This window comes from Cucurbita moschata, unplaced genomic scaffold, assembly GCF_002738365.1.
Source record: "Cucurbita moschata cultivar Rifu unplaced genomic scaffold, Cmos_1.0 Cmo_Scf00088, whole genome shotgun sequence".
NCBI classification, from domain to species: Eukaryota; Viridiplantae; Streptophyta; class Magnoliopsida; order Cucurbitales; family Cucurbitaceae; genus Cucurbita; species Cucurbita moschata.
The window spans coordinates 322,760-347,807 of NW_019268604.1; the positions used below are offsets into that span (position 1 = coordinate 322,760).

Sequence of the window (25,048 nt, forward strand, 5' to 3'; positions counted from 1 at the left end):
TTTTTTTTTTTTTTTTTTTTTTTGATTAACAAAGATACTTCTTTGATCTTGCGAATTCTATCCCTAAAATATCTGAATGTTTCCGGATCCTTGATCTGAAATTCTCTAGCAAGATTTTTCTTGAGTTCAACTATACCTGGTTCATCGTCACTTGTGAGAATAATGTCATTAGCATAGACCATCAAAACTAAGATTTATTTTTCTCAAAAAATAGTTAGTATGACCTACTTGACGTTGATTCTTCAATACAAAAATAGTTTTCATCAATTGGAAGAAAAAAATGAAAGAATCAAAGAAGTAACTTTAGTTTCTTATGGAGTTCTCTATTCCGTGCTTGCTTATGATTTTTCCCATTAGTTTCTTTAGATCATGAGAAATATTGTAATGCCAGCTCTAAGTGTCCCATTTAACACATTTCTTTCCATTTTGATTCAAACTAATGCACTATTATTGTTTAATTTGGTCAATGTTTTGAATTATTTCAAAGGGTTGCTATTATGAGTATTAGATCAGAGTTAGTTATTTTATTCTATAATTGAAAAACTATTGATGACTTTTCCTTGTCTGTATGTAGATTGGATCAGTATGCCATTGCAAAATTTGCAGAAAGTTTTGAGATGGTACCAAAAACATTATCTGAAAATGCTGGGCTAAATGCAATGGAGATAATATCATCATTGTATGCTGAGCATGCATCCGGAAATACTAGAGTGGGTATAGACTTGGAGGAAGGGATTTGCAAGGATGTTTCCAAGATGAATATCTGGGATCTTCACATTACAAAGTCAGTCTTCATTCTCTTACAACGTGAATAATTATGGTTATTCTTATGAAACTCTTAGTTCAATGCTTCGTACAATATAGAATTACGTCTCTTTCTTGAAGTTACATTTTACTTGAAGCACACCCCTTTCTGGGACCTTTAGAATGCTCAATTTTAGTGCCTCAGTAGTAGTGCCGTTAACTTGATTCATTGAGTGCTCATTAATTCCAAACCTTGATAATGAATTTTGATTCATGAACCTCATCGTGATACTTGGTGCAATGCAGTATCATAGTGAACAGTTCAACCATATATGAACTGTCCTAATTGAAATAAGTTCTGTCCCATTATAGATTCTTATATCACATCAAGTTTGTTGAGATTTGTAGTGTTTCTTTATTCTGTCATTGATTGAGTTGAATCCCATTTATATTACTATGAAATACATAAATGAAGTAGTTAATGGTGGAGTTACTATTATCTTTTTTGCAATGACAAATCTTAAATGTGTTCTGAAGAAAAAATCGTTCATTATTCGGGGTCTCAAAAGGGGGTTTACTAATTCTTTTTGGATGCCATTGTTTTTTCATTTTTCCTGGATGAAAGTACAATTTATTAGAAAAAAACACCATTAGTTTCCTTAGAGTGGTGAAGTGTCATTTACTTGTTATACCATAAATTTGTCCTGTTAATTATACTATACTGATGATGACCAACTCATGGTAACATCCTCTTTTGTGTGGCTTTTTTTCTTTTCTAGGCTCTTTGCTCTCAAGTATGCTGCAGATGCTGCTTGTACTGTCCTTCGAGTGGACCAGGTACTACAAATATTTTTGTCAAACTATATTCTTACCGTATTCTTCATCTCCCTTTCTCTGTCAAACTCATTTTGAGACAGAATTATTAGCGACCTCGATTGATATTTAATTTGTTAAAACCATATATATAAACATAGGACAGCTGAGACAAGCATCATTTCATAGCTTCTCTTGATCCATAATGCGTAACTTATCATGTGTGTACATTTCGGGGGCGGGGGACTATGCAGGAAAGAATTCAGAAAATATTGTACATTTCACACTTGACCCTTGCCTTCTTGAGAACAAGGGATGAATAATATTGCTGAACTGGACTTGAGTAACGTAAACCATAATGCGTAACTTATCATGTTTATGTGGTGTAGATGTGTTTTAGAATGAATGTTAAATCCCATGTTGCAGATAATAATGTCAAAACCAGCTGGAGGCCCCAGGAGAGGAGCGCAGCCTGCGGGGATGGATGAGGACTAAACGCTCAATTGGCAAAACTCCTACAAATCATTCCTGCATCTGCCCGCAAGTTTTGGTCAAGATATACCGAAATGGTTTGTGTTTGTATGAGGGTGGTGTTTTTATTAGGTGAGGAGTTTTCTGCCGAAAACGTGGCCTTTTGCGATTGCCTCTGCAAATAGGACATATCTTTTTTTGATTGTTGGATATAATGTGTTGTTGATGCTATAGCGCGGCTTATTGTGTTAGTAGGGAACTCCTTTAATGATGCCTATTTAGAATGTGTTGATGGCAAGCTAGCTCAGCTAGGTTTTTGCATCCTTTGTTTCCAATTCATCTTCCCGTTTTCCCCCTCGTCTTGCACTCGTTTGGGTCAACTCATGTGCATTTCAACTTTGAATTAATCTCATGACACGATGGTCCGTTCTTGTAACATTTTATTGTTCGAGAAACTTATAGGATTTTAACATCTTAGATAGGTGTCTTTATAGAATAAACTTGATCTCACCATCTTTTTACCTTCCTTTTTTCTTTTTTTCTCTTGTTTTGATAATCATTATATTAAGTTGTCAGCTATCAAAGATTGATAGAGATAATATATTACTCATTGGATGATATATGAACCCTCCAATGAATTGGTTATTCATCATTTTTCAATTAATTTTAAAAATCTGAACAGTTATCAAATGGTTCTTTAGAATTTATTAAGCATTTTTAAAGTTTGTAATATTAATAGACACAATTAAAAAATAAAAGTTAGGAGAATTATTAAATATTAATTTTTTTAAAAAAATTCATCAGTTTTTTATTATTAAGTTTAGTATATAAACTTTTAGGTAATTTATATTTATTTCAGTTCAAAATTAAAAATATTTATTAATTCCTTAAATTCTAAATAATATGTCTAATATCTTTTTGCGTATTCAGAATTTTTAAAAATAAATTGATGTTTAGATTTAGATCTAATGATGTTCTAAATTTGTAATTGTGTTTATTATGTATATGATTTAAAAAGTGTCAAATAAATTAGTAGACAGTTTTAAAATTTTGAAGCCTATTCATCACAAAAGTTACATTTTAAAAATCCAAAACCTGTTGTGAACAAATATGAAACTCCAATTGGCTAACTTCTAATTTAAACTAATTTAAACTATTTATTTAGATTTGGAAGCACTTGAGTGTCTCAATATTGGATTGGGATATATTTGTCTTTTTATTTATGTTTTATTGCAAAAATATGGTTTGATTCGATAGCTTTTTTTTAATCTACAAGTTAGTTAACTATTGCCATAAAAACAAAAAAAAAAAAAAAAACATTTTTGCTTTTTAAACTCGAAAGAAATTAAGAATACTCATATGATTCAATAGCCCGATTAATCCAAACTATCTAACTCATGCCATAAAAATTAGACTACGTTAGATTTTTTTTTAAGGTTGGATTGAAATTTTGAAAAACCGAAAATTTATTTCAGTTTGGTTGACAATTTTTAAGGGTTACAATCAAACTCAATCCTACTCCTAAATGTATTAAGAATATTTAATATGTGTGACAAATGTAAAAAATATATTAAGACTTGGTTAATATTTGATATTTGAATTTTATAAGATTTTAGTTATTAAATTTTATTTAAAGCTTAGGTATTAGATATTTGGTTGTACATTTTCAGTTGTTTAAGAAGTTTGTTTCTAATAATTAACCTAGAATTTATTATTAGTATTTTTAAGGTACAAAAGGTTGAATAACTCGATAATTGGGGATTTAAATTACAAGTTTCATATATAAACTTTGAGATAATTTATGTTTATTTTATTCTTAATTAAGTTAGGAATTCAACCGTTATTAAGGCTATTGAGTAAATATTCAAATAGAAAAAGTTTCAGTATAAGTGAGAAAAAACTTGAAGGACAAAAGCAAATTAAGTTGGAAGGAGAACATTGGCTAAGACAAGTAAGTAGCTATTCTATCGACTCGGTTGGAAAATTTGTCTTATGTATGATGAAATGTGTCAAGTGGCTCTTGCACGTGTCATGTATGTTGATATGATATTATGATGTGTTATAATGATGTTATGATGTTATGATGATGGGATTTGATATATTATGATGCATTACAATGATGCTATGATGCTATTATGATGTGAGGTACTATGATGCTATATGATATGTTAGGATGATGATGCATTATGATATGATTGACATGAGATATATGAAATGTTATGTTGCATTATGATGAGATGTTACGTTGCATTATGAAGAGAAATTTTCTGATACAAAACCCCCAAGTGATATTAAGGGACCTCATGCATATTGTATGTTCATTTATATTAGGATACTTCCCTTTTTATGATAAGTATGAATGCGTACACTATGAGGATGATGATGATCATTATGCCTTGCATGATATTCGAGGGTTTGTTGTACCTACGAACGTCCGACTACAGTCAAGCTCTACCATGCAGGCCGAGGGGGTGTGCGAGCCTCCTGGTTAGCTCATGCTCGCACATGTGGGTTGTGTAGGGAAGTACTACACATCTAATTTGTCCGAGGTCACCTTTATGATGGTTTTAAATGATAGGTCTCTAATCATGATTGCATGTGTTTGCATTCTCTTACCCTAATAATCAAGTCATGTGCTACTTCTATATTTCAAATAAAGGCAAGCCATCCTGTATGGTTGACACATTAAAAGACCATGACTCTTACATAGGATAGCTGCATTTAATTTTGTAGATCTTATGTTAGTAAGGGCATTGCTATTTTTATATTTACTTAGGTTTATTTTTATCTCTTATATACTGTTTTAAGATATTTTTCTTAAACATGTAAGTCGTGACATTGTTTTATTAAATCGTTTTCAATAAATATTTCTGCACAAAATGTTACGTAATGTATATAATAACGACTTTAGATTAATAGAAAATTAAGATAATTATACATCTATTGAATATAAAATTGAATTTTAGGCCTAATAAAAGTTTAAAATTTAAATTCTATTTAATAGGCATATGATTCTAAATAAACGTCAAATAAGTTAATGTCTAAGACAAGATTAAAATTTTTGAAACTTATTAAACAAAAAATTTAATTTTTGAAAATTAAAAAGTAAGAAAGTCCAAATGGCTAACTTCTAATTTAAGAAACTATTTATTTTGATTTTTGGGTTAAAATTTTAGAAAATTAAAAATTCTATTCAATTTATGGATTGACATTTTTTTGGTACGGTAAAATAGGGTTATAATCAAACCCGACCCAACCCTAATTTAAAATGTTTAATGTTCGTAGCCAAATGCTAAAGATGCATTGTAACTAGTAAATGTTTGATATTTGAATTTTATGAGATTTTAGTTATTAATGTAATATGTATTATGGATAGTAAGTTTTAAAATAATAATTTGAAAACTCAACCCAACCTGAAAATAGAGGATTGGGTTGAGTTAGGTTGTGAACTCTATTCAACTCATCACCAACCCACTTCGAGTTCGAGTTGGTTTAAATGTTTTTTTTTTCAACTCAACTCAATTGAACTTAGGTACATTATTACAATAAATTACTAAGCTATAGTTTATCACGATTTATTCTCTATATTTTTAGATTTGTAACATTTTAATTTAGTCTCAATATCTTTAAAATTTGTAATGATTTAGTCCAAAAATAAATAGATATTTGTCCGTTAATATTTTTTCGGAGTTCTGTCATTATAGTTAACATTTTTCTTTTTATTTTTAACGGTGGGTTGATAGTATATTTTATCTTGTTTTCAAAATTTGGTTAATAGTATATTTTGTATATTTTATCTTATTTTCAGAACTTGGTTAGTAGTATATTTTATCTTATTTTATTTTTAAGAGTTAGTTTGTAGCTTGTATGGTACTTAAACATTGTGAGTATCAATGAAGATTGTACTTTCGATCTCACTTCTACTTCTCATTCTTAACATGGTATCAGAGCACCGATTTGGTGTTCTTAAATATCAAAATTTACTTTATGCCAGAATCAGCCAAATCCAGCTTCAAAACTTTGGAGGTTGATTTGACACATCTGTATTACATTCAGCACTCTAATCAGCTAGAATATTCACTTGTTTCAATTAAATTAAATTGGACAAATTATCAACATGCAGTAAAATAGTTATGCATGCTCTTATTGCAAAAAAGAAAATTGGCTTCATCGATGGGTGCAATAATATGATATTATCAATTAACTCATTCGATTAAAGCAGATATCGCTGAAGATATTATTACAGCTTATAAGAATGCATAGAAATGATAGAAAGTCATTAATTTCTTCTTTAGTGTTATTAGTATGAATATGAGTATATTGTTGCAAATTATATTATATAATTAGGCCATGTTTATGTATTTGTAATGAAAAATTAATTGTAATGCAAATAATAAGAGAAAATTACATTCTTTTAATTGTGTTTATTTTTAATTGGTTGGAATCGAAACTAGAATCTCATTAGTGTTATAATTAAAATGTTTTTTTTTTTTTACTTATTCAAATTTTATTTTTATTTATTTATTTAATTTTTTATACTTGCACAAAATAAATAAATAAAAAATAATAATAATAACTAAAATAAAATGTAAAATATAGGGTTTCAAAATTCAAAATATTAATGACATTAAATTTCATTAGTTTATTTCAATTTAGTAAAAAAAAAAATATATGGAACATGATGTATAAAAAATCTGGTATAAATATATTTGGTAAATACTTGGTAGATATTTTTGTATTCCTTTCAATTTTTTGTCTCGACAGTTGTTTGAATTTATGTTGTTTGAGTTGTTGAGCTATTGTAACAACCCCAATAAAAAAAGAAAAAAAAAAGTGATATTTGTAGTGTTGGAATTAGAATGGGAGGTTACGAAACCCCATTTGAAGCAGTAGTAGCATTAAGAAAGTTGGATAAAAAACAGAAAACAGGAAAGAAAAGATGTTTAGATTTATGAGGAAAAAGAATGAGATTTTAAGTTAAAAGAAGAGATGTTGGTAAATTCATGGTGGATTCAGATGTGGACAACCAAAACAAAGAAAAACAAAGAAAAACCAAAGAAAAACAAAGAAAAACCAAAGAAAAACAAAGAAAAACCAAAGAAAAACAAAGAAAAACCAAAGAAAAACAAAGAAAAACCAAAGAAAAACAAAGAAAAACAAAGAAAAAACAAAGAAAAACAAAGAAAAACAAAGAAAAAACGTTCAAACCCCCTTTTCTTTGGGAGGAGATGCAGCAGCAGCCATTGTCACCCACAGAGGACTCCACACAACAACAAGCAAGGAAGATTGAGTATATAGAAGACCCCACCCAACACCCCTCCTCCTACTACTCTCACTTTCTTGGTGCACATATGAACCCTCCTTGTGTCCAATTTCTAATATAATGCCCTCAACACTACTTGCACGGTTACAATTACGATCTAACAATTACATTCTAACATCCATGATCCATTAATGCCTCTTTCCATATGCACTATTCCACCAACACAAAATGCAGAAGAGATGATGAAAGCTTCCACACAACCAAAACAGCGATTGAATAGAATCAATCATAAACTAATGAACATTAGAAAAACTGAAGTATAAGAGCAATAATATGGAACATCATCATCATAAAGTATCTACACAACCAAATCATACCCACATTGCTGTGAATAACAAGGCCATAGATACTAAGCTAACAAATGAATCATCCAAGGAGGGGGAAGACGAAGCTAGCTGGATGATGAACTTACAAGTACCTTGTGAAAGATTCTGCGAGGTCATTGTAGCTAAACCTTGAAAATTACACGCCAATTCATCTTGATTCTGCACCTGAAAGTACATATTAAACGCATACGACGCATTCCCATTAGCATCCAAATTATTGCAAGAAGATCCATACCCAAGCGAAGTGCAATCAGAAAAAGTGCACGCATAGTCTATGTTATCAGCTAGTTTGCTTAAATCCTTAGCATTTGGATTGAACATACACCACTTTTGAGGAAGATACTGCACGTCTTGTGCTCCCACAAGCAGCTTGTTCTGGCCCTGACCTGAAAGATCCATGCCGAACTTTGGCTGACCGTCGTACCCGAAAATGCCCCAATGCCGCTCGAAGTTCCCTGGAGCAATGCTCTTCCCATTCTCATCAAGAAAGCTAAACAAGTACACTTCAATGAATCCAGGCCTCAATGGGGTGCCTTTGTTGGCTGCAAGCCTTGGTAGAAGGCCATTGTAGAATCTATAAGCATTGCCAGCATTGGCATTCTTATCACCATCAGTAGGCCATCCAACCTCGCCAACTAGAATTGGCATGTCCCCAAGTCCTACAGCTTTCAGAGACGACACCAACGTGTCAAAGTTCGCGTCGAAAACATTCGTATATTGAATCCCGGTGTTCATGTCAACAACAGGATTGCTTGCACCATCAAAGAAAGCATAGTCGAATGGGAAGTTGTCATTGCCATAAAGACTAAGAAAAGGGTATATGTTGACAGTAAATGGTGCATTGTTCTTGCTTAGAAACTGGACGATTTGAGTCATGAGTCCATTGATATCGCTCCGAAACCGACCAGCAGACGGATACGGGGTGTTCACCGGGGAGTTGTAAACATCAGCATTTAAGGGTACCGTTGCCTTGATGGTGTCCCCATAACCAGCTTCATTAAGTGCATTTTGAATGTTTTGAAGGGCTGGAAAGGTAACATTCAAGAATGATCCGTTATAAGAGGATAGAAATGGCTCATTGCCAACAGCAACATATCTGTACAAGAACATCATAGTAAGAACAAAACACGGGCTTAGCTTAAACAATTTTGTGTGGTTTGAAATGAATTACTTGATGGTAACTCCGCCATCAAAGGTGTAACGGGAGACATTTCTCTGCACCCATTGCTTAGCTCGATTGTAGTCTCCCATGGCGACAAGTTGATCATTAGGAATGGCAACCATGACCTCAATACCAGTGCCAGCCAGAGCGCCCATGGAGGATTGGTCTGCATCAAACAGCTTCACTTTCTGAATCCCATTATCCTTAAACATCTGCACAACGGTCTTAGGGGGTAATTTATGATTCGCCATAGTTCCCCAATTCACTCCAAGACCTTCAATACAGCAACCCAAAACCCCAACCAACAAAACCCATTTCAGAATCCATAATCTTCCCATTTTCCCACCTCGCTCACAGCCAACAAAACGGGGAAAAAGAATGAAATAACAAAAAGCAATGATACCCAGATGGAATTAGCAAATGAAAGTGATCTGAACAGATTGATTATAGAAAAAGATGGGGAAAAAAAGAAAAAAAACTGAAGGGTTTTCCGTCTTCCCCCCGAAGATCCGGCAATATTTGCCCCCACGAGAACAGAGATGGTGATAGAGAGGGAGAGAGAGAAGACAAAAGAATCCAATAAAGCGATGAAGAAGTAGGAGTAGGAATAAAGGTAAGTAGAGGGAGAAGAAAAAGGATGAGATTGAAATTCCTGTGGGTGTACAGTGGAAATAGGAATAAAAGCAAACCCAAATCAGGAAAAACAGAGAACAGGGGAGATTGAGAGTGAAACAGGGGAAAAGGAAGAAGAACAAGAAGAAGAACAGCCTAAAAAAAAGGAAGAAATCAAATAAGCAGAGAAGAAGGGGATGAAATAAGAAAGAAAGTGATAAACAACCCAAGCGGCACCGGAGAAAGTGGAGAGTGGGAAAGGAAAAACGGAGAAATGGGGTTATGAGAGAGATAGATTAAGACAAAAGGGGGCCCTCAACGGTTATAATTGAATGGCGGATGGAAGCAGTGGTAGAAATGGGAACAAGAACAAGAAGAACAGCTACAAATGTTAGTGGAGAAAGGATTGAAATACAAACTGAAAGGGAAAGGGCTTCGAAGGATTGAAATACAAACTGGAAGGGAAAGGGCTTCGAAGGATTGAAATACAAACTGGAAGGGAAAGGGCTTCGAAGGATTGAAATACAAACTGGAAGGGAAAGGGCTTCGGGTCTCTGGTAATCAGGAAGAACAGTGGGTGTACCAATTAGAGGTGGGATTTCATATCCGCTATCCCCCCAATCAAGGAAACGGAAGGAAAATTAACGAATGAAAAATAATTCTACTTTTTTTGAACTTTTTATTATAAATTTATGACTAAAAAGTGTAATCTGCAAAAGGGAAATAGAATCAAGGGAAAGGGGAAAGGGTTCCCCGGCTTTCTTGTTCTCTACTCAAAAAGGGTGAAGAAGAACATCGGGAGTTCCATATTAAACCATGGAGGCTACAATCGTCATTTCACACTTGCCACTGTGTGGTGGTCGGTTGCCGACGCAATCACACCATTAAACTATACAATATATTATATTAATATATTTGGATTTCATTTCAATCTAAAACCACACGCAACCAAGGGAGATTCAATACACTACGGCTTCATTCAACTCCGAGATTATTTTTGAACCAACTCCAAATTTTAAATTGATTTGGTTGGTGATTCAAATTGATTTGGTTGGTGATTCAAATAATTAGAGCTCACGACCCAACCATCTATTTTTAAGATTGGATTGTCGAGTTGTTTTTTTTTTAATTATTTAAAAAAATTAAGCATTTACAAGTCACAGATCACTATCATTTCTTACCACCCTAAACATTCTTAATTTTTTTTTTTTTTTTGTAAGAATAGAGTAGGATTTGGTTGGATTGTAACCCTATTTTAGGTTAGTCCAATTAGTTAGGTCGACTCTTTTACATTAAATTTTCCAATTTTCATAATTCAATTCAACTCAAACCAAAAAAAATGAAAAATTCTTTCATCATTTTTCATGATTCTCGTCTTATTGCATTCGTAGTTAAAAGTTCTTGAACTTTAGTGAAGGAACTAAATTGACGAAGGGATCAAAAAGGAGAAACAAGATTGAAACCGTACAAAAAAAAAAAAAAATGTAGGGAGGAAGAACGTGTGTGAACGTGTTTGTGGCGTGCACGTGGGCCTTTCCATGTCAACTAGGGTAAGTAGCTATTTAGCTCAATCCATTTTAATATTCGCTTGTAGAATGAGCATATTTACAAGTTTTTTTTATTGAATATATGTATGGTATATGAAAGTTATAATCCAGATCATTATACTAAGCCATGTAGAGTGCATCAAATATTTAAGATATTTTATTGAAATAGTTTTTGAGTACGAACTCAGTTGTAGTTAAAGTTTGTTTAAGATATAATATGTTTAAGAAATGCCCCTATCAATTGAGATGTTGATTAGTAGTATTATATTGATAAGTTCATTCAATAGGATATGATTATGTATTACTGTGATATGATTGTAGATATTCGTCCATCAGTTGAGATGCTGATTAATTGTATTACAGTGTTAAGTTCATTTTATTATGACTTACTAATTGCTTATGAATAGACTGAGTCATGAGGTTAATAGAAATATGATTGCATATTACTGTATCTCGTGTAATGTGATATGATTGTACGAGTGTGGTACTGTTAGAGGATAATAGTTAATCCTTAGTAAGAGACCTAACACTAGCGTTGAGACCCACATTTGTACTTTTATACTTAGTATGGTGCATATGCACCTAAGAATGCAATATTTACGCTATATGGGTGTGATTATAGGCTCCATCTATTCTCTAACCATGTTCTTGTCAGCATAGGATGAGAGACCACATAAAGGTGGCAAGCACGAGGGTTATGTCAATTCGTATTGTGAGACCATTAGGGCTAGCACAAACTCCATGAGATTTGTAGCAGATTAGAGTTAGACTAGAATGCAACTATCCAGATTATTCGTGAACCTAGCAACATTTTAACCTAATTAACAAGTTTTTAGAGACTAATAAATGATTGAGAGTTTGGTTTGGGCTATAAATGTTAAAATTTTATCATTTTGGATTGTTATGAAGTTTTTTTTTTATTGGACACGGACAACTACTAACCAAGAAAAGTTAGTGATAAGCTTAGATCAATACTATAAATAGATTTACTTTAGAAGTCTTATGGGCTAGATTGGATGAATGGACTAAAGCATAAGTATCATATAACACCAAACCATTTTTATTCGTTCTATGTCTATCATTTTTTTTTCAAGTAAAAGTAAGGACCCCATATACAAACGACGACGCCAGCTAAATAAGTCACATTTGTTAGTTTTCGGCACTCGTCCCTTTGCTATTGGTAACGTTTTCTATTTCTCAACTTTTTGAAACCAGTCTAAAAGCATTTTGGATGAAAAACAAAATATTATGACATATTTATAAATACTAAAAAATCCATTAATGCTCAAATTTAGAAAGAAATGGAAAAACAATCCAATTAGCAAATCCCATCTATCAATTGATTAATATTTACCTTATTCTCTGACTGATTTCTGTGTCGACACTTGGGGGAATTTCAAGAACAGTTAAAAATAATAATAATAATAATAATAATAATAAAAAGGGACAAGATTTGTTAGCACCGGAGGATGCCTCCTGAATGTGGCCACTACTACTCAATCTCAAGTCAGATCAAGACAATTTAATATTGAAATTTTTATCGATTATTTAACATTAAAAAATATTTTAAAAATGCATTTCCGCCTAATCAGATCAAGACTCTTTTATTAAATAATAAATATAACAAAATAAAAGTATTTTAAAGCATAAAGCATGTGAACCATAACATCTCGCCTTCAAACACCCAATCTCTTAATAGGCACTTGAATGGACAAAGCTTACACATATAAACACCTCATTTTTTTTTCTTTTAATTTTTGTTTTGTTAAGCTTAATCTTAATATGCCATAATCAAATCATAAGTGAACAAAAATTATGTCAGCGGTTCCTTTTGGAACAAGCAAAACTTTAGACAAATAATAAAAAAGCGATGAATATGTCCTAAAGTAGAAAAAAGGAATATAAGTAAAGTCAATTCTAAGGTAGGCCACCCATAGCCACAACGAACCCACGTTAAGCCCCACTTTCATTTGAACATTAAAGAGGAAAACCTCGAATACAAATAACGTGTATGAATGTCAATTTGAGCATAGCCAAATGGATAAAAACCTATAGGACCATGCATCATTATAATTATAATCAATCGTATCAGAAAGCACATAAACTTTGCTCCATACTTTCCCATCAATTCATCCATGCACCAAAAGTTGAGAAGGTGTCTGAAAAAGGGTTAGGCCCATGTATGTATTCACGTGCTAAGCCCATGCTTCTTAAAACTCGAAGCAAGCAGGGATCTTGAGAAAAAAAATTCATTAAATACGACTCACATAAGTTGTGAAGACCAAAACAGCTAAGATTGAGATGTAATTCATTTTCTCCTGGGATTGTAGCTAAACAAACCTAATTTCTCGCTCCCAATTATAGAATAAAATAGCTTAGTAAAGGTCTGATCTGATCTGATCTGATGAACACCAGAAAAAGGCGTAATACAAGGTAAGCCATGTGTTAATATAATATCTTTATAACTGATATCCATGTCTCATTTACAATTTAAAAGAGAAACGGAAACAAAAAGGCTAAATCAACCTTTAACTCACTGCAACTTTGCCTGATAATGAACCTGCAATGCAAAACGCAGAATTAAGATGATCGAACAGACCGATATACTAATTCAAACTGCAAAATCTAAACCCCACATAACCATTATTTGAAAATTTCATTACAAGATGAAAATAATTCAAACATCTAAAGAAGAAAGGAGACTTCACCAAAGACTAAAATGTGTTGACTTCCATTCTTTTCACCCCTTACCCACTATAATTAATACAAGAAGAAGTCAAGCTACGGATATAGCTCTCTTTCTAGTTTATGTAAAACAAGATAAGAGTTGGCACTTCAAAAAGATGCGGAAAAAGTTGAAACCTGGGAAAGCATAGGATCACTTGATCAAAGTCGCTACATCCTCTATATATTGAGTTCATCTTCGAGGTAGTTATACTCAAAAGTGAACTCGGTTTTAATCCTTTGGCACCTACAGTACAAAAAATAATTCAAATATGGTTCCACACAAGTGTATATAAATAAATAAATATATCTATCTATCTATATATATATATATATTGGGGGAAGGGGGGGTCGGCAGAACTGTGTGGATGTATAAAGTATTACTTCAGATCATCCAAACCCAGTTTTGCAAGCCCTAAAACTCCAAATAAAACTCTCTCTCTGCAGTCACTTGACCTTTTCCCCAAAACAGTAATGTATTTACGAAAACTTATTTGCATTAGGAACTCGGACTCCTTTCATTATTAGCAAAAAGGAAAGTGGCCGCACGAGCTTCTTAACGTTCCAAGTCTCAATCATATTTTTATAGCATCATATCATCAATAACACCTCCATAAAAGTAGAACTAGATGTCATGAAACACAAGATTCCACCTTACATGTACACAAGTCAGTAAAAAATGAGGCAACTAATAGAAAAATTGCCGAGATTAACAAGTAAACATACCATCCATGTTGTAGGTCATCATTATTAACATGAAAATCGAAGTACACATAAGTTCCCTGCTCATATTCATCTGTAGCAACTTTTGGCTCTTCATGTCTTTGGAACCATGTCTGGTATTTTCTGTGATATCTCCAAGATTGTTTCTTTAATTCTCTAGCAGCCAAATATTGTTGATAGGTGTTCTGCGGTCCAGCACGTGATTAAACTCATTGTCACAAAAATAGCAATGCGTGACAAGATATAGAGAGTAATACCGGTTGATAGTAAAATGCAAAGAACAATGTGTCAGTGCCATAGGTCTCGAGACCTAATCGATCCCAAAAAGCAGGATTGTTTATAATAGGTGCCTGCACTTGAGGATAGCTCGGAGGAGTAATTGCAGGGTGTCTCTGCAGATGAAATAAGTTTAGAGTAAAATAAAATCTATGTAATATAGTAAATAAAATAAAGAGATATGTATCTGAACTGGAGTATAACTCCTTGGACGCTCTGAGTCTTTCGGCTGAGGTAGCTTATAGTATGCAGCTTCAAGCATTTGCAAATTGTAGAATTGATCATGCATTCCTCCAGTAGCCATCGAGGATCCACCAAGGCTATCACCAATGGCGCCCAAGTCAGAAACACTTCTTCGGCCAATGACACCAAGACTTCCAGAAGGTTGGCCAGGCTGCAAAGGTTGACCAGGAGAAAGGTCATCTTCTCTTGACACTGAAGCAGTCTCGGTCAATGAAGCAGGTACACCAGCCTACAACATACAGATAGTGGAAATTCAGGTTGTTGTTTAGATTATCAAGTGATACAGTTTTTTTATAGAACAAATGACTAAATCTAAAAAATTAGAGAACAAAGCTCTCATAAAGGTTATTTTAATATATGAAAATACCCTTTTCTAATTGGATTTAGTAGAAGAAATGGAATAAACACATAAATCATTTTACATTCCAAGTAAAGGCAACAAAAATAATGTCCTGGGTGATACTGCATTAGACCTCCAACTCCATATTCTGAAAAGCAGTTGGTAACTTAGATGTGACTTACAATGATATCAAAGATATAATCGAGAAAAAGATAGTCGTATTGAGTTATTAGAGTGTGTTAGTGCGGTGTGGTAGATACATACAGAATGTGAGAGGTGGAGACAATTGGCAATTTTATAGTTTTCCGGGCTGGAAGGTTCCATCCAATTTCCTCAAATTAATTTACACATTGTAGTTATTTTCTTGTTCTTCAACTTTTCAGTACAACTCCAGTTTCAAGCATTTGGTTTCTATCAGATGAAAACGAAGAGAACATTTGTTCTGAAAGAGTGAAAGCCCACATGCTTACCAACTTGAATCCTAATAGGTGCATCATCAGTAAAATAGGACCTCGAGATTATACTTCCGTTCATTGTGATCAAGTTATCATGTTTTAGAAACTTTTTTATGCCACTTTCAGTTAGTCATGCGTCTTGGTCAGAAGGTGTCAGCAAATCTTTCCTCTCCTTGTTGAGTCTCCACAAATGAATTCCACTTAGTGTAATTTCCTCTCTAATCAACAATGAATTCCACTTGTTGAGTCTCCACAACTTTTCAAGCTCACAAATGAGGGGATGTTAAAGTAAATATAATTAAATTTACTGTAACTCATCAACTAAAGCTTTTGGGTTTACCGACGATTTAACAATGAATAAACCCCTAAAACTACAACTCTAACCCTAGACCCTAGCTGCTGTCCCTAGTCACCGTTGCCCACAAGACTCCAATTGCAAACTCCCTTCAATACTCGATGTTGCCTGATTTGCTCTACATTGACTTCCCTAGTATAGTTCATCATCAGACCCCAACTACACAAGGCACGTCATATCCAGTGGGTTGTACTCCCTACAATTTTCCCCTCATCTGTTCACATCATCCTCAATCCATACAGTCCGTTAGCTCCTCACCGTCATTACTCCTTCACCATATGCAGAGTGTGTCACCATCAATTTGGTTCTCAATTTTAGAGGTATTTCTCGATTGTGGGTATTCTACGTTTCTAATTTGGTTTGTGCTTTGATTCTCAATCAGTTTTGTGGATATCTGATTGCTTACGTCCTCTTTTAGTTGTTGGATTCTCTGAATTAAGACAATTAACCTCAACCCAAGCTATTCTTCAGCAATAATATCAGAAAATAAGTCATCTATTGCCAAAGTTTCGGATAATCATATCCATCCCAATAGTCCTACTGTCCAAGTTACTACCATTCGGCTTAATGAAGATAACTTTTTGCGTTGGTCCCAAAATGTGTGGATGTATATTCATGAACAGAAAGATTGACTATCTTACTGGAGACAAAAAAATTCTCACTCAAGATGATCCTTCTTTTGTCTGTTAGGATGCTGAAAACTTAATGGTTATAACATGGCTCATGAATTCTATAATGCAGGAGATGAAGCTGTGACTATGTGTTACACTACTGCACATCAATTATGGGATAGTGTCACCTGAGGTATTCAGAATTAGGTATAAATCACAAGTCTTTGAGCTGAATCTCAAACTGAGTGACAATCGATAAAGAGGTGACACAGTTACACAATGTATTTTAATGTAAGCAAACTATAAGAATGGACTACAATCGAGTAAAATAGAGAAAGACTTCCTATTGAGGGTGACTGATTGGGATGGTTGGGGAAGAGCCATGGTGAACGCTGATGGTCTAGAGGTACGAGGATAGATGGCATGGTTGGGGTGATATTCTGATGGAAGGGATGGGTTTGGGAGAGCTGGGGGGAGGGAGAGCATTACGTATACTGGGTGCAGGTAAATTGAATATCAAACAAATTTGTTCAACTATTTTCATTTACATAGAAGCTCTAAGCAAACGTTAGGATTGGATGCAGTCTCTTTAACATACAGTCTCATATTGTTTATGTATTGTAATAATATTTAACAACCTGTTTGACAAGGAAAGATTAATGCACTGAAGTATTGATCATTATGATAGATGAGAAATAACACGTACTGGAGTATCTACCGCATATGATCCTTTTAAGTCATCATCGTTCATCAGATTCTTTCCAAGGACAGAAGCAGAAGCAGAAGCAGAAGCAGAAGCAGAATCAGTAGTATCCTCGGGTAAACTTTGTTGCTGCTGTTGCTGCTGCTGCTCCTCCTCAACTTTTGAATGGGCAACATCTGCATTACACAAGAACTTATCGTCAGTCTTGTTTATTAAGTTCTATGAGAACACAAGCATTTCAGTTATCGATATATCATTTCTGAATTGTAAAGGAAGGCTAACTTCAAAAACATGTGGCAATGCACATCACCGAGAGGTTATAAATTTAACTGGATCCACCACTTTATTAAATTTCTCAAATTATCCTCCATAAAATGCTTGTTTCTTTTCAAAAGAAACTATCCCAAACTTAGAAGCTGATGAGTTTGATGACGAAAACCCTGTAACTTGACGAGGAAACCACAAGTCAACCTAAACATGTTGAAGAATAAGCCCATGCTTTTCTTACAAAAACACGCCTTTGTAAAATATGTTCTATAGACTCGATAAATATTATTGTACAAGTGCTTCAGAGTGGCAATCTGAATTCTTAATTTGATTTCTACGGAGTTAATTTTTCCAAAATAGACCATTAGAGAATTTGAACCAAGGGAAATTTGAGGTTCCAAATGGCAACAAACAGAAGAATTTAAGACGACATTTTGGTTTGAGTTAGTATATTCAACATAATAAAGAATACAAAAGAAAGGACACGGAGTCCTAAAAAGAGGCAATGAGCTTACAACACATTCCAGTTGGCAGAAATAACATTCTAACATCGATTGAAAACTAACATAAGAAATCATAAAAAGAGGTTCAATTTTAAGAAAACATAATGCATGGCATGGCTGAAGCAGGTTATATTACTGTTAGTGTTCTAGTCCTAGATGCCTAGCGCACTTCGGAAGGCATGGCATGGCTGAAGCATGTGTTGAACACACCTTTTAGGGAAACACTCAAAAAGTCCCTCATTGTCCTCTCTAAATTCTTACTCATTAAATCAGGACTTTGAACAAAGAGAGGAAGTAAATTGGGATTCCGCACATTAAGGGTGAGTCTACCGCTTAGAAAAAACACATTTTCGAAGCAAACTATTTTTGCAACTTCTCCATCACTGGGTCTGATGATAGGACACTTTTAGGGTCGTTACCAAGAGGGAAACCCACGAACGAAGAGGGAAAATAACCAATCTCACAGCCCACTACAGAAGTCCACCTATCCAATTTAGAATGGTCTCAATTAATGCCTACTAACACATGACTTTTAGCACTGTTAATCTTTGATTCAAAATAGACAGAGAAAACAATAAGATACGGTTGAGATTAACAAAAGACACTTCCTTGAGCAAAAAAATATCATGTAATCCGCAAACAGGAGATGAGATAGAGTCTAACTATCCCTCCCTACTAGAAACCCCTTGAGAATGTTACCATCCACACCTTTCAAAACAATTCTACTAAAGACATCCCTAACTAAAAGAAAAAGTAAGGATGAAAGTGGCTCACCTGTCTCAAACTTCTCAAAGCACAAATTGTACATCTCGGCTTACCATTACAGGAAACTAATATATGATTATTGAAAGGGATACTCCCAATGCAAGTGTAAGCTAAAAGAGCGAGGTTAAGCAACTCACATCCTCACTAAGCCACTCAATGCAAGTGTGTACATTTTAGGATGCCTGAAGCACTCATCTTATTTTTTTAATAAAGTATCTAAAGAACTCTCAAAAGATCTCAAATTTCTCCCCAATTTCTCACAAAAAAGCTTTCATCTCTTAAATAATTATTATTTTATTATTCACTATACTACATTTTTTAATACATAAAAAACTTCAATGTTTTTCTGTCATGCACCTTGGAGGAAAAAAAAACGTACTTTTCTTTTCATTGCTTACTTAAGCTCTAGTAAACTATTGCGCCTCGCACTTCAGATAATCCTAAGAATAGAGTACTAGATGTTCTAATAAAGTACTAACTCATAACAAAAGAGGTGGAGACAGAGGCAGGGAGCCTAAATCTGAGATATTAATCTCGGTAGGAGGGTCAAATGAAAACATGCATTTATGTGTGATGTTCTATCCCAAAGTAATTACATTAGGGCATCATGATTTCAATTGTGCCCCCTTCACCCATGCAAAAATTGAATATGAAGGGTACCCACAGGAAGGAGGCGAAAGGAATATGAGGACACGAAGCAAGATAGTACCAAACTCTTTTGCCCTAATTGTCTTTAATCTTCGTAGGACAATCAAATATAAACACATTTATACGTGATGTCCTATCCCAAGGTAATTACATGGGGGCTTCATAATTTCAATTGTGCCCCTTCACCCATGCAAAATTGAATATGAAGGGCAACCCACAGGGGTGGAGGAGCCTTAACACATTGGAATATGACGACAAGAAGCCAGGTCATACCAGAATCTTTTGCCCCAGTTGTCATTAATGCTTGCTGATTAGACTGCTGGAAGGAAGTTGGCTGCTGCTGTAATGAGCCAGAGGTAACAGCATTTACTCCAGGTGCTTGAACTCCTATTCCCAGACCAGCTTGAGAAGTGACAGATGAATTTTGGGAGTTGAACTGAAAATACAGTAAAACACATCATTGAGACTATTTAAGAATGCCAAATTATGTTCAGACTGAACATGGTGATCAGCAAGCATAAATATTCACGATAAACCTGTACAGCTATGAAAGGTTCTAAAGAATAATCAAGAAAAGGTTTCCGTTGTATTATGGTGCAACGCAATGTTAAGCTTCTTCAATTTAGTTCAACAACAAGCAAGATGGAGATTAGGATCCGAATCTTTTTCCCCTTGGTTGGTATATAATGTCTTATCTATTTGAGTTATGCTCAAGTTAGCAAGTTAGCTTCTTTGGTCTCATGTTAGATTTCACGTTTCTCTTTGGGCTTCAGTTTCAAAGGTCTTTTGTAATTATCCCATAGGTACTATTTTGCACAATTAGAGCTCATTACTTAAGTGGGGCTTCCTTTTGAAAGATTGCTTAATGTATGCCCGTGGATTCTTTCATTTTTTTTTTTCTCCATGAAAGTTTTTGTTCTTTAAAAAAATAAAATTAAATTAAAAAAAGTAGTGGCCAAGTCTTATTGAATTCACTAACGTCAACCTCCTAAATGTTAATTTGTTGTCTTTTAACTTCTCTCTTTTCATACCAGTTCTTTAAGCGGACACTTTTGATGCTCCACATACTTTCTTCATACCACAGAAAATGTACCACTTTTGATGATTCATCAGGTTATTGCCTCACATGAAGGCGTTATCTTTTAGGCATTTATAAATGAAAATTTTACAAGCAAAACTTACACAACTATATCAGAATGCAATTAGAAGAAATCACGAAACATTAGAGGACATCAATTTTGTCCTCAACCACCACAGTATCAGCCTCACTCAGTTAAATATCCATCACATACAAGGGGGTGAGAGTACAGAGAGAGAATGTGGAAAGACGAAGGGGGAGAGATAAAGTAGAGGGAGGGAGGATGGAAAGTGAGAGAAAGCAAAGAGAAGTAGAAAGAATATGGAAAATAGGAGGATAAAGCATTCTCCCAAAACCCAATGAATTAAGGGGGAAACTCTCCCAATTACTCATTTATTATTCACCAAGGTGGTTTTATTATGGGAACATTTCTTATCTTTCCCCTACCATTTGAAAAACAAAGGCATGCATGAAGAAGCAGCAAAAAGGCCACTGTTTTTCAATAAAATAATTGCCGAACGTGTACTAAAGAAAGAGAGCTTTGCATTTTGAATGAGAAAACCTGCTGAAGAAGTGAACTTTGCTGTTGTGAAGAAAATTGCTTGTGATTTCCTCCACCAAGAGTCATGCCAAGAAGTGTACTATGGCCCTGTTGCTGAACTTGTTGGAGGCGCTGCAAGAACTTCTCCCTCTGATCTGGTGCTATTTCAGCTCTTCCACGAAACTGCCCCTGAAGATGAAATAGTTAACTACATAAGGACAAAAAGTAATTTTATAGATTGTCTTGGGAATAAGCCAGTAATCATATGATTACATCAAAGTCATCTAGAATTGAACCATTTATCACTAAAGATTTATATGAATATTTTATTAAGTAAACATACAAGGTTCAGAACAAACTTGAAACAATGACCTTAGCTTTTTTGAGAAAGAAACAGAAACAAGCTCAAATTATCTTTTCTTTCCTTTCCCTTTCCTTTTTCTTTTTTAGTAAAACAAATACGGGGTGAGGAATTGAACTTCTGACCTCAAGAGAAGTAGATACCTTAACCACTGAAATAGACTCGTGTTGGCCGCTAAAATTATCTTTATAAACTTTTTACTAAAGCATATAACTAAGAAATACTTCATCCTCAACAGATTAATTCATTATCAACCCCACAAATGATTTTAATTTATCTTAAAATCTCCTATTAATCATCAGTAGTTAAATAATCCACATAAGTATTCCAATTAAAAAAATGAACTGAAATTTTGAATAAACTAGTAAGCCTCATACTCCTTCATTCGGATTTTGAAAAGAACTTCCTGGCCTCCACTGCATGCTAGGAACCACAGATGGAGAGAAAACCCGACCACCTATAGCCGCTGCATCACTAACATTGCTAGGATCAACTGTAGTTGTTCCATCACTAACTTTAGCTGCTGTAGGCAAAACGATTCTATTACTTAAAGGGGAAACCATGGACTGAACCATGCCACTGTTACCAGCCCGTTCTTCAACTCCCATAATGTTTCTCATTGTCACTTCAGATGTAGAAGGAACGCTACCAAGAATTATAGTGCTAGGAACCACAATACCAGAAGTATGGGAGGAAGTGGAGGGTGGCTGATTAGTAATGACAGCTCTTCCCATGCCACCCCTTACAAGTCCAGAATCCGAAAATGATGGAGATAGTTTACGGCCTGGGAAGCTAGCAATTTCTTCATCCTTTGCAGAAGTGGGCATATTTACAGGAGATGAATTAGAAGCACCCGTAGTCTCCAATACAGCACGAACAGCACTTGAACCTGTAAGAATGGCTGATGTAGCGGACAAGGCAGACCCATGCCCTGCACCATTCAAGGATGCTGAGGTAGCATGGTTCCCGGTGGGTGATGTAGCCGCAGAAGAACCAAGGACACTATTCTTAGGAGGTGGGTTCTTCAAAAGAGTGTCTGTGTTACCATCTGGCAAAGTTGAATCATCAACCTGATCTGGAATGACAGTATTTTGTTGAAGATTAGGAGCACCAGTAACCTGGAAAATTCATCATCCATTACCAATGTACTCCAGCAACTATACAGTGTGATATTTAGGACAAAACAAGGGTAAAAAATGTGCAAGTATTTTGTTTAATCCTAAGCTACAGTAAAAAAGTTAGCGCATTGGATTACACTTGCAGATTTATCTCTGGTATTTCACATGAAAATCCTAAAATGTTCTCTGTAGAAGAAAATAGAACACCTAAATTTTGGATAAGGATCTATGAAAATTTTCCAAATCTTCGACAAAAATAGACCTTTGTCAATAACACAACTCCTAAAATTAAATAAATTGGCTATGAACATTTGTTAGCCTCGCAATATATTAGCCATAATTTGAAGTGAGAAGCCAATTCAATCTCAAAAGGTTGGACCTCGTTGACATGACAACAAATGAAAAGGAATACAATGGGTTTTACAAAAACTAATCTCATACAAGCAAATCCAATCATGCCGCACTGAATTTTACAGTTAACCATGCTCATCTTTTACCATCATACAGGGAAAAGAGCATTTTACAATGGACTCCCACCATGATGTAATTAATAGTTATTTTATTTTACTGTGTTTATTTACCTTTAGTTGTTACAGTTTGTGCAGTCACATTGGATACAAATATGGGCTGCTTTGTTCCTTTGGAGTTCAGTACATTTTTAATAAAGAAGCTTGATTTGGTCTACACCGCACCAAGAACGCAAATTACATGGGCAATAATAGATTTCCATAACATGGTACTTGTCCAGATGCCCAAAAATCAATTTAAGGATCATGCATCAAATAAAGCAGAATGTAAATGATGAAGAAATCAAGTAAAAATAGTATATATCATCAAAATTTATGTCTCTAATGGCTAATAGACATGCTATACCTTTCAAATTTATCCAAATCCTTTATAATATAAGTTACATAAAAAAGTAAATGTCTCGGATATATTATTAATGGAGGAAGACATACAGGCACTTGAGTTGCCAACGTTGCCACACTAGTCTTCAAGTTGAGAGCTGGTGTACCCTGCCAAAAGATTGATCAATTTATTTATTAAATTTCCAACTTGTTTTTATCAAGGATACAACTATTTAAAAGGCTCTTGAGGCTTATGTCTTTAGCTCAAATTCTTCTTTTTATGCCTTCTTTGGACAATACAAGAAGCTTGCATCTCTTAATAGAAGAGGCTTGCACCTCCACTCAAAGAACAAATTTCCATAAAGTCTTCCATATTCTCTTTTTTAATAAGGGGAGAAAAGGTTGGTAATCAACCCAAGGCCAAGAGATTACAAAAAAAAATCATCTACATTTTTCTCTAGCAGAGGGAGGAAAAATCAATACCTTCACAAGGCTGGGAGGGCAAATTGCAACCAGATCTTCAAGGGATTCCACCTTATCAAGTGGCAATGAGCTGTAAAGCTCATCCACATCACTGAATTCATCAAAATCCTCCTATACAGACAGTTTTTGAGAAGTCAATGGCTAGTGTGAGTGATATTTCAGTGAACTGAAATATAGTCATATGAACACATTCAATTGAAATGAAGAAATAGAAGTACACGGTTTCAGTAGTACTGGTAGTCAAATGAACAATATCAGTCCAGATAAAGACATAAAAATGTAGTTGCAGATATATCAATCAACTATTTTTGAGTAGTCCTAAACTATTACATGATATTTCTACATGGCGAACCATTTTTACTCCTCTATAACCATGGTTCTTTTTTCCATTTTTCTATTAAATGTATGTGAATGTCAAGGCCAACTAAGACAACCCTCAAGTAATCTAATGAGACAACAACCTAACTTTGCAACATTTGATTATAGGAAAAGGCTAAATTAATAAAAATACCCCTAAACTTTGTAATTTGTCTAAAAAATACTCCTAAACTTTCAAAAGTTTCAATAATACCCGTAAACTTTCAAAGAAGTCTCAAAAATACCCTTACCGTTAGTTTTGGATAGGAATCGTTAGTACTTTGTTTCAGAAATACCCTTCAACTTTTAATAATATTTCAAAAATACCCTTGAACTTTAAAAAGTTTCATTAATACCCCTCAATTTTTTAAAAAAGTTAAATACCCTTACCATTAGTACTATGCTTACAAAATAACAAGAAATTTTAAAAGTAGCATGAACACTCTTTACCTTTATTTAAAAAGTTCATAAAAATTCTTACCGTCAATATATGGACGAAAACTGTCTATTAACGCCTCATAGATTATCTCCAAACTTTTTAATGTTACTTTTCAAAGTTCAAGGTATTTTTGAGTTTTTTTTTTTTTTTTTTTTTTTTTTTTTTTTTTTTTTTTTTTTTTTTTTTTTTTTTTTTTTTTTTTTTTTTTTTTT

General features: G+C 34.1%; 3 protein-coding genes across 5 annotated transcripts in view; 1 reads left to right on the forward strand and 2 right to left on the reverse strand.

Moving 5' to 3' along the window:
- LOC111439253 (T-complex protein 1 subunit theta-like) overlaps positions 1-2,391 on the forward strand; it is a 19,242-nt gene extending 16,851 nt beyond the window's left edge. The window contains exons 12-15 of one of the 2 annotated variants that reach the window (XR_002709779.1): positions 575-784; positions 1,524-1,581; positions 1,984-2,131; positions 2,191-2,391. Coding sequence is in view for 1 of the 2 variants with exons in the window: in XM_023077026.1 (XP_022932794.1) it covers positions 575-784; positions 1,524-1,581; positions 1,984-2,052 (337 nt within the window). In the remaining variant the exon portion in view is untranslated. Of the gene's footprint in view, positions 1-574; positions 785-1,523; positions 1,582-1,983 lie in introns of both variants that reach the window. The other variant, XM_023077026.1, reaches the window with a different exon arrangement.
- Positions 2,392-7,563: 5,172 nt separating this feature from the next.
- LOC111439258 (glucan endo-1,3-beta-glucosidase 8-like) lies at positions 7,564-10,206 on the reverse strand. Its single transcript, XM_023077028.1, has 2 exons — positions 8,849-10,206; positions 7,564-8,773 (listed from the first exon to the last, which is right to left on the reverse strand). Exons 1-2 carry the CDS (start codon positions 9,175-9,177, stop codon positions 7,663-7,665), a joined length of 1,440 nt encoding a protein of 479 aa, XP_022932796.1. The 5' UTR covers positions 9,178-10,206; the 3' UTR covers positions 7,564-7,662.
- Positions 10,207-13,158: 2,952 nt separating this feature from the next.
- Positions 13,159-25,048, reverse strand: part of LOC111439249 (CCR4-NOT transcription complex subunit 3-like) — a 20,757-nt gene continuing 8,867 nt past the window's right edge. Inside the window, exons 7-17 of one of the 2 annotated variants that reach the window (XM_023077022.1) lie at positions 24,041-24,151; positions 23,669-23,725; positions 21,969-22,709; positions 21,252-21,419; positions 19,885-20,047; positions 17,444-17,604; positions 14,915-15,193; positions 14,703-14,837; positions 14,449-14,630; positions 13,861-13,969; positions 13,159-13,558 (exon numbers count right to left, since the gene is read on the reverse strand). In XM_023077022.1, the coding sequence (XP_022932790.1) occupies positions 13,903-13,969; positions 14,449-14,630; positions 14,703-14,837; positions 14,915-15,193; positions 17,444-17,604; positions 19,885-20,047; positions 21,252-21,419; positions 21,969-22,709; positions 23,669-23,725; positions 24,041-24,151 (2,064 nt within the window). In that variant the 3' untranslated portion in view covers positions 13,159-13,558; positions 13,861-13,902. Of the gene's footprint in view, positions 13,559-13,860; positions 13,970-14,448; positions 14,631-14,702; positions 14,838-14,914; positions 15,194-17,431; positions 17,605-19,884; positions 20,048-21,251; positions 21,420-21,968; positions 22,710-23,668; positions 23,726-24,040; positions 24,152-25,048 lie in introns of both variants that reach the window. The other variant, XM_023077021.1, reaches the window with a different exon arrangement.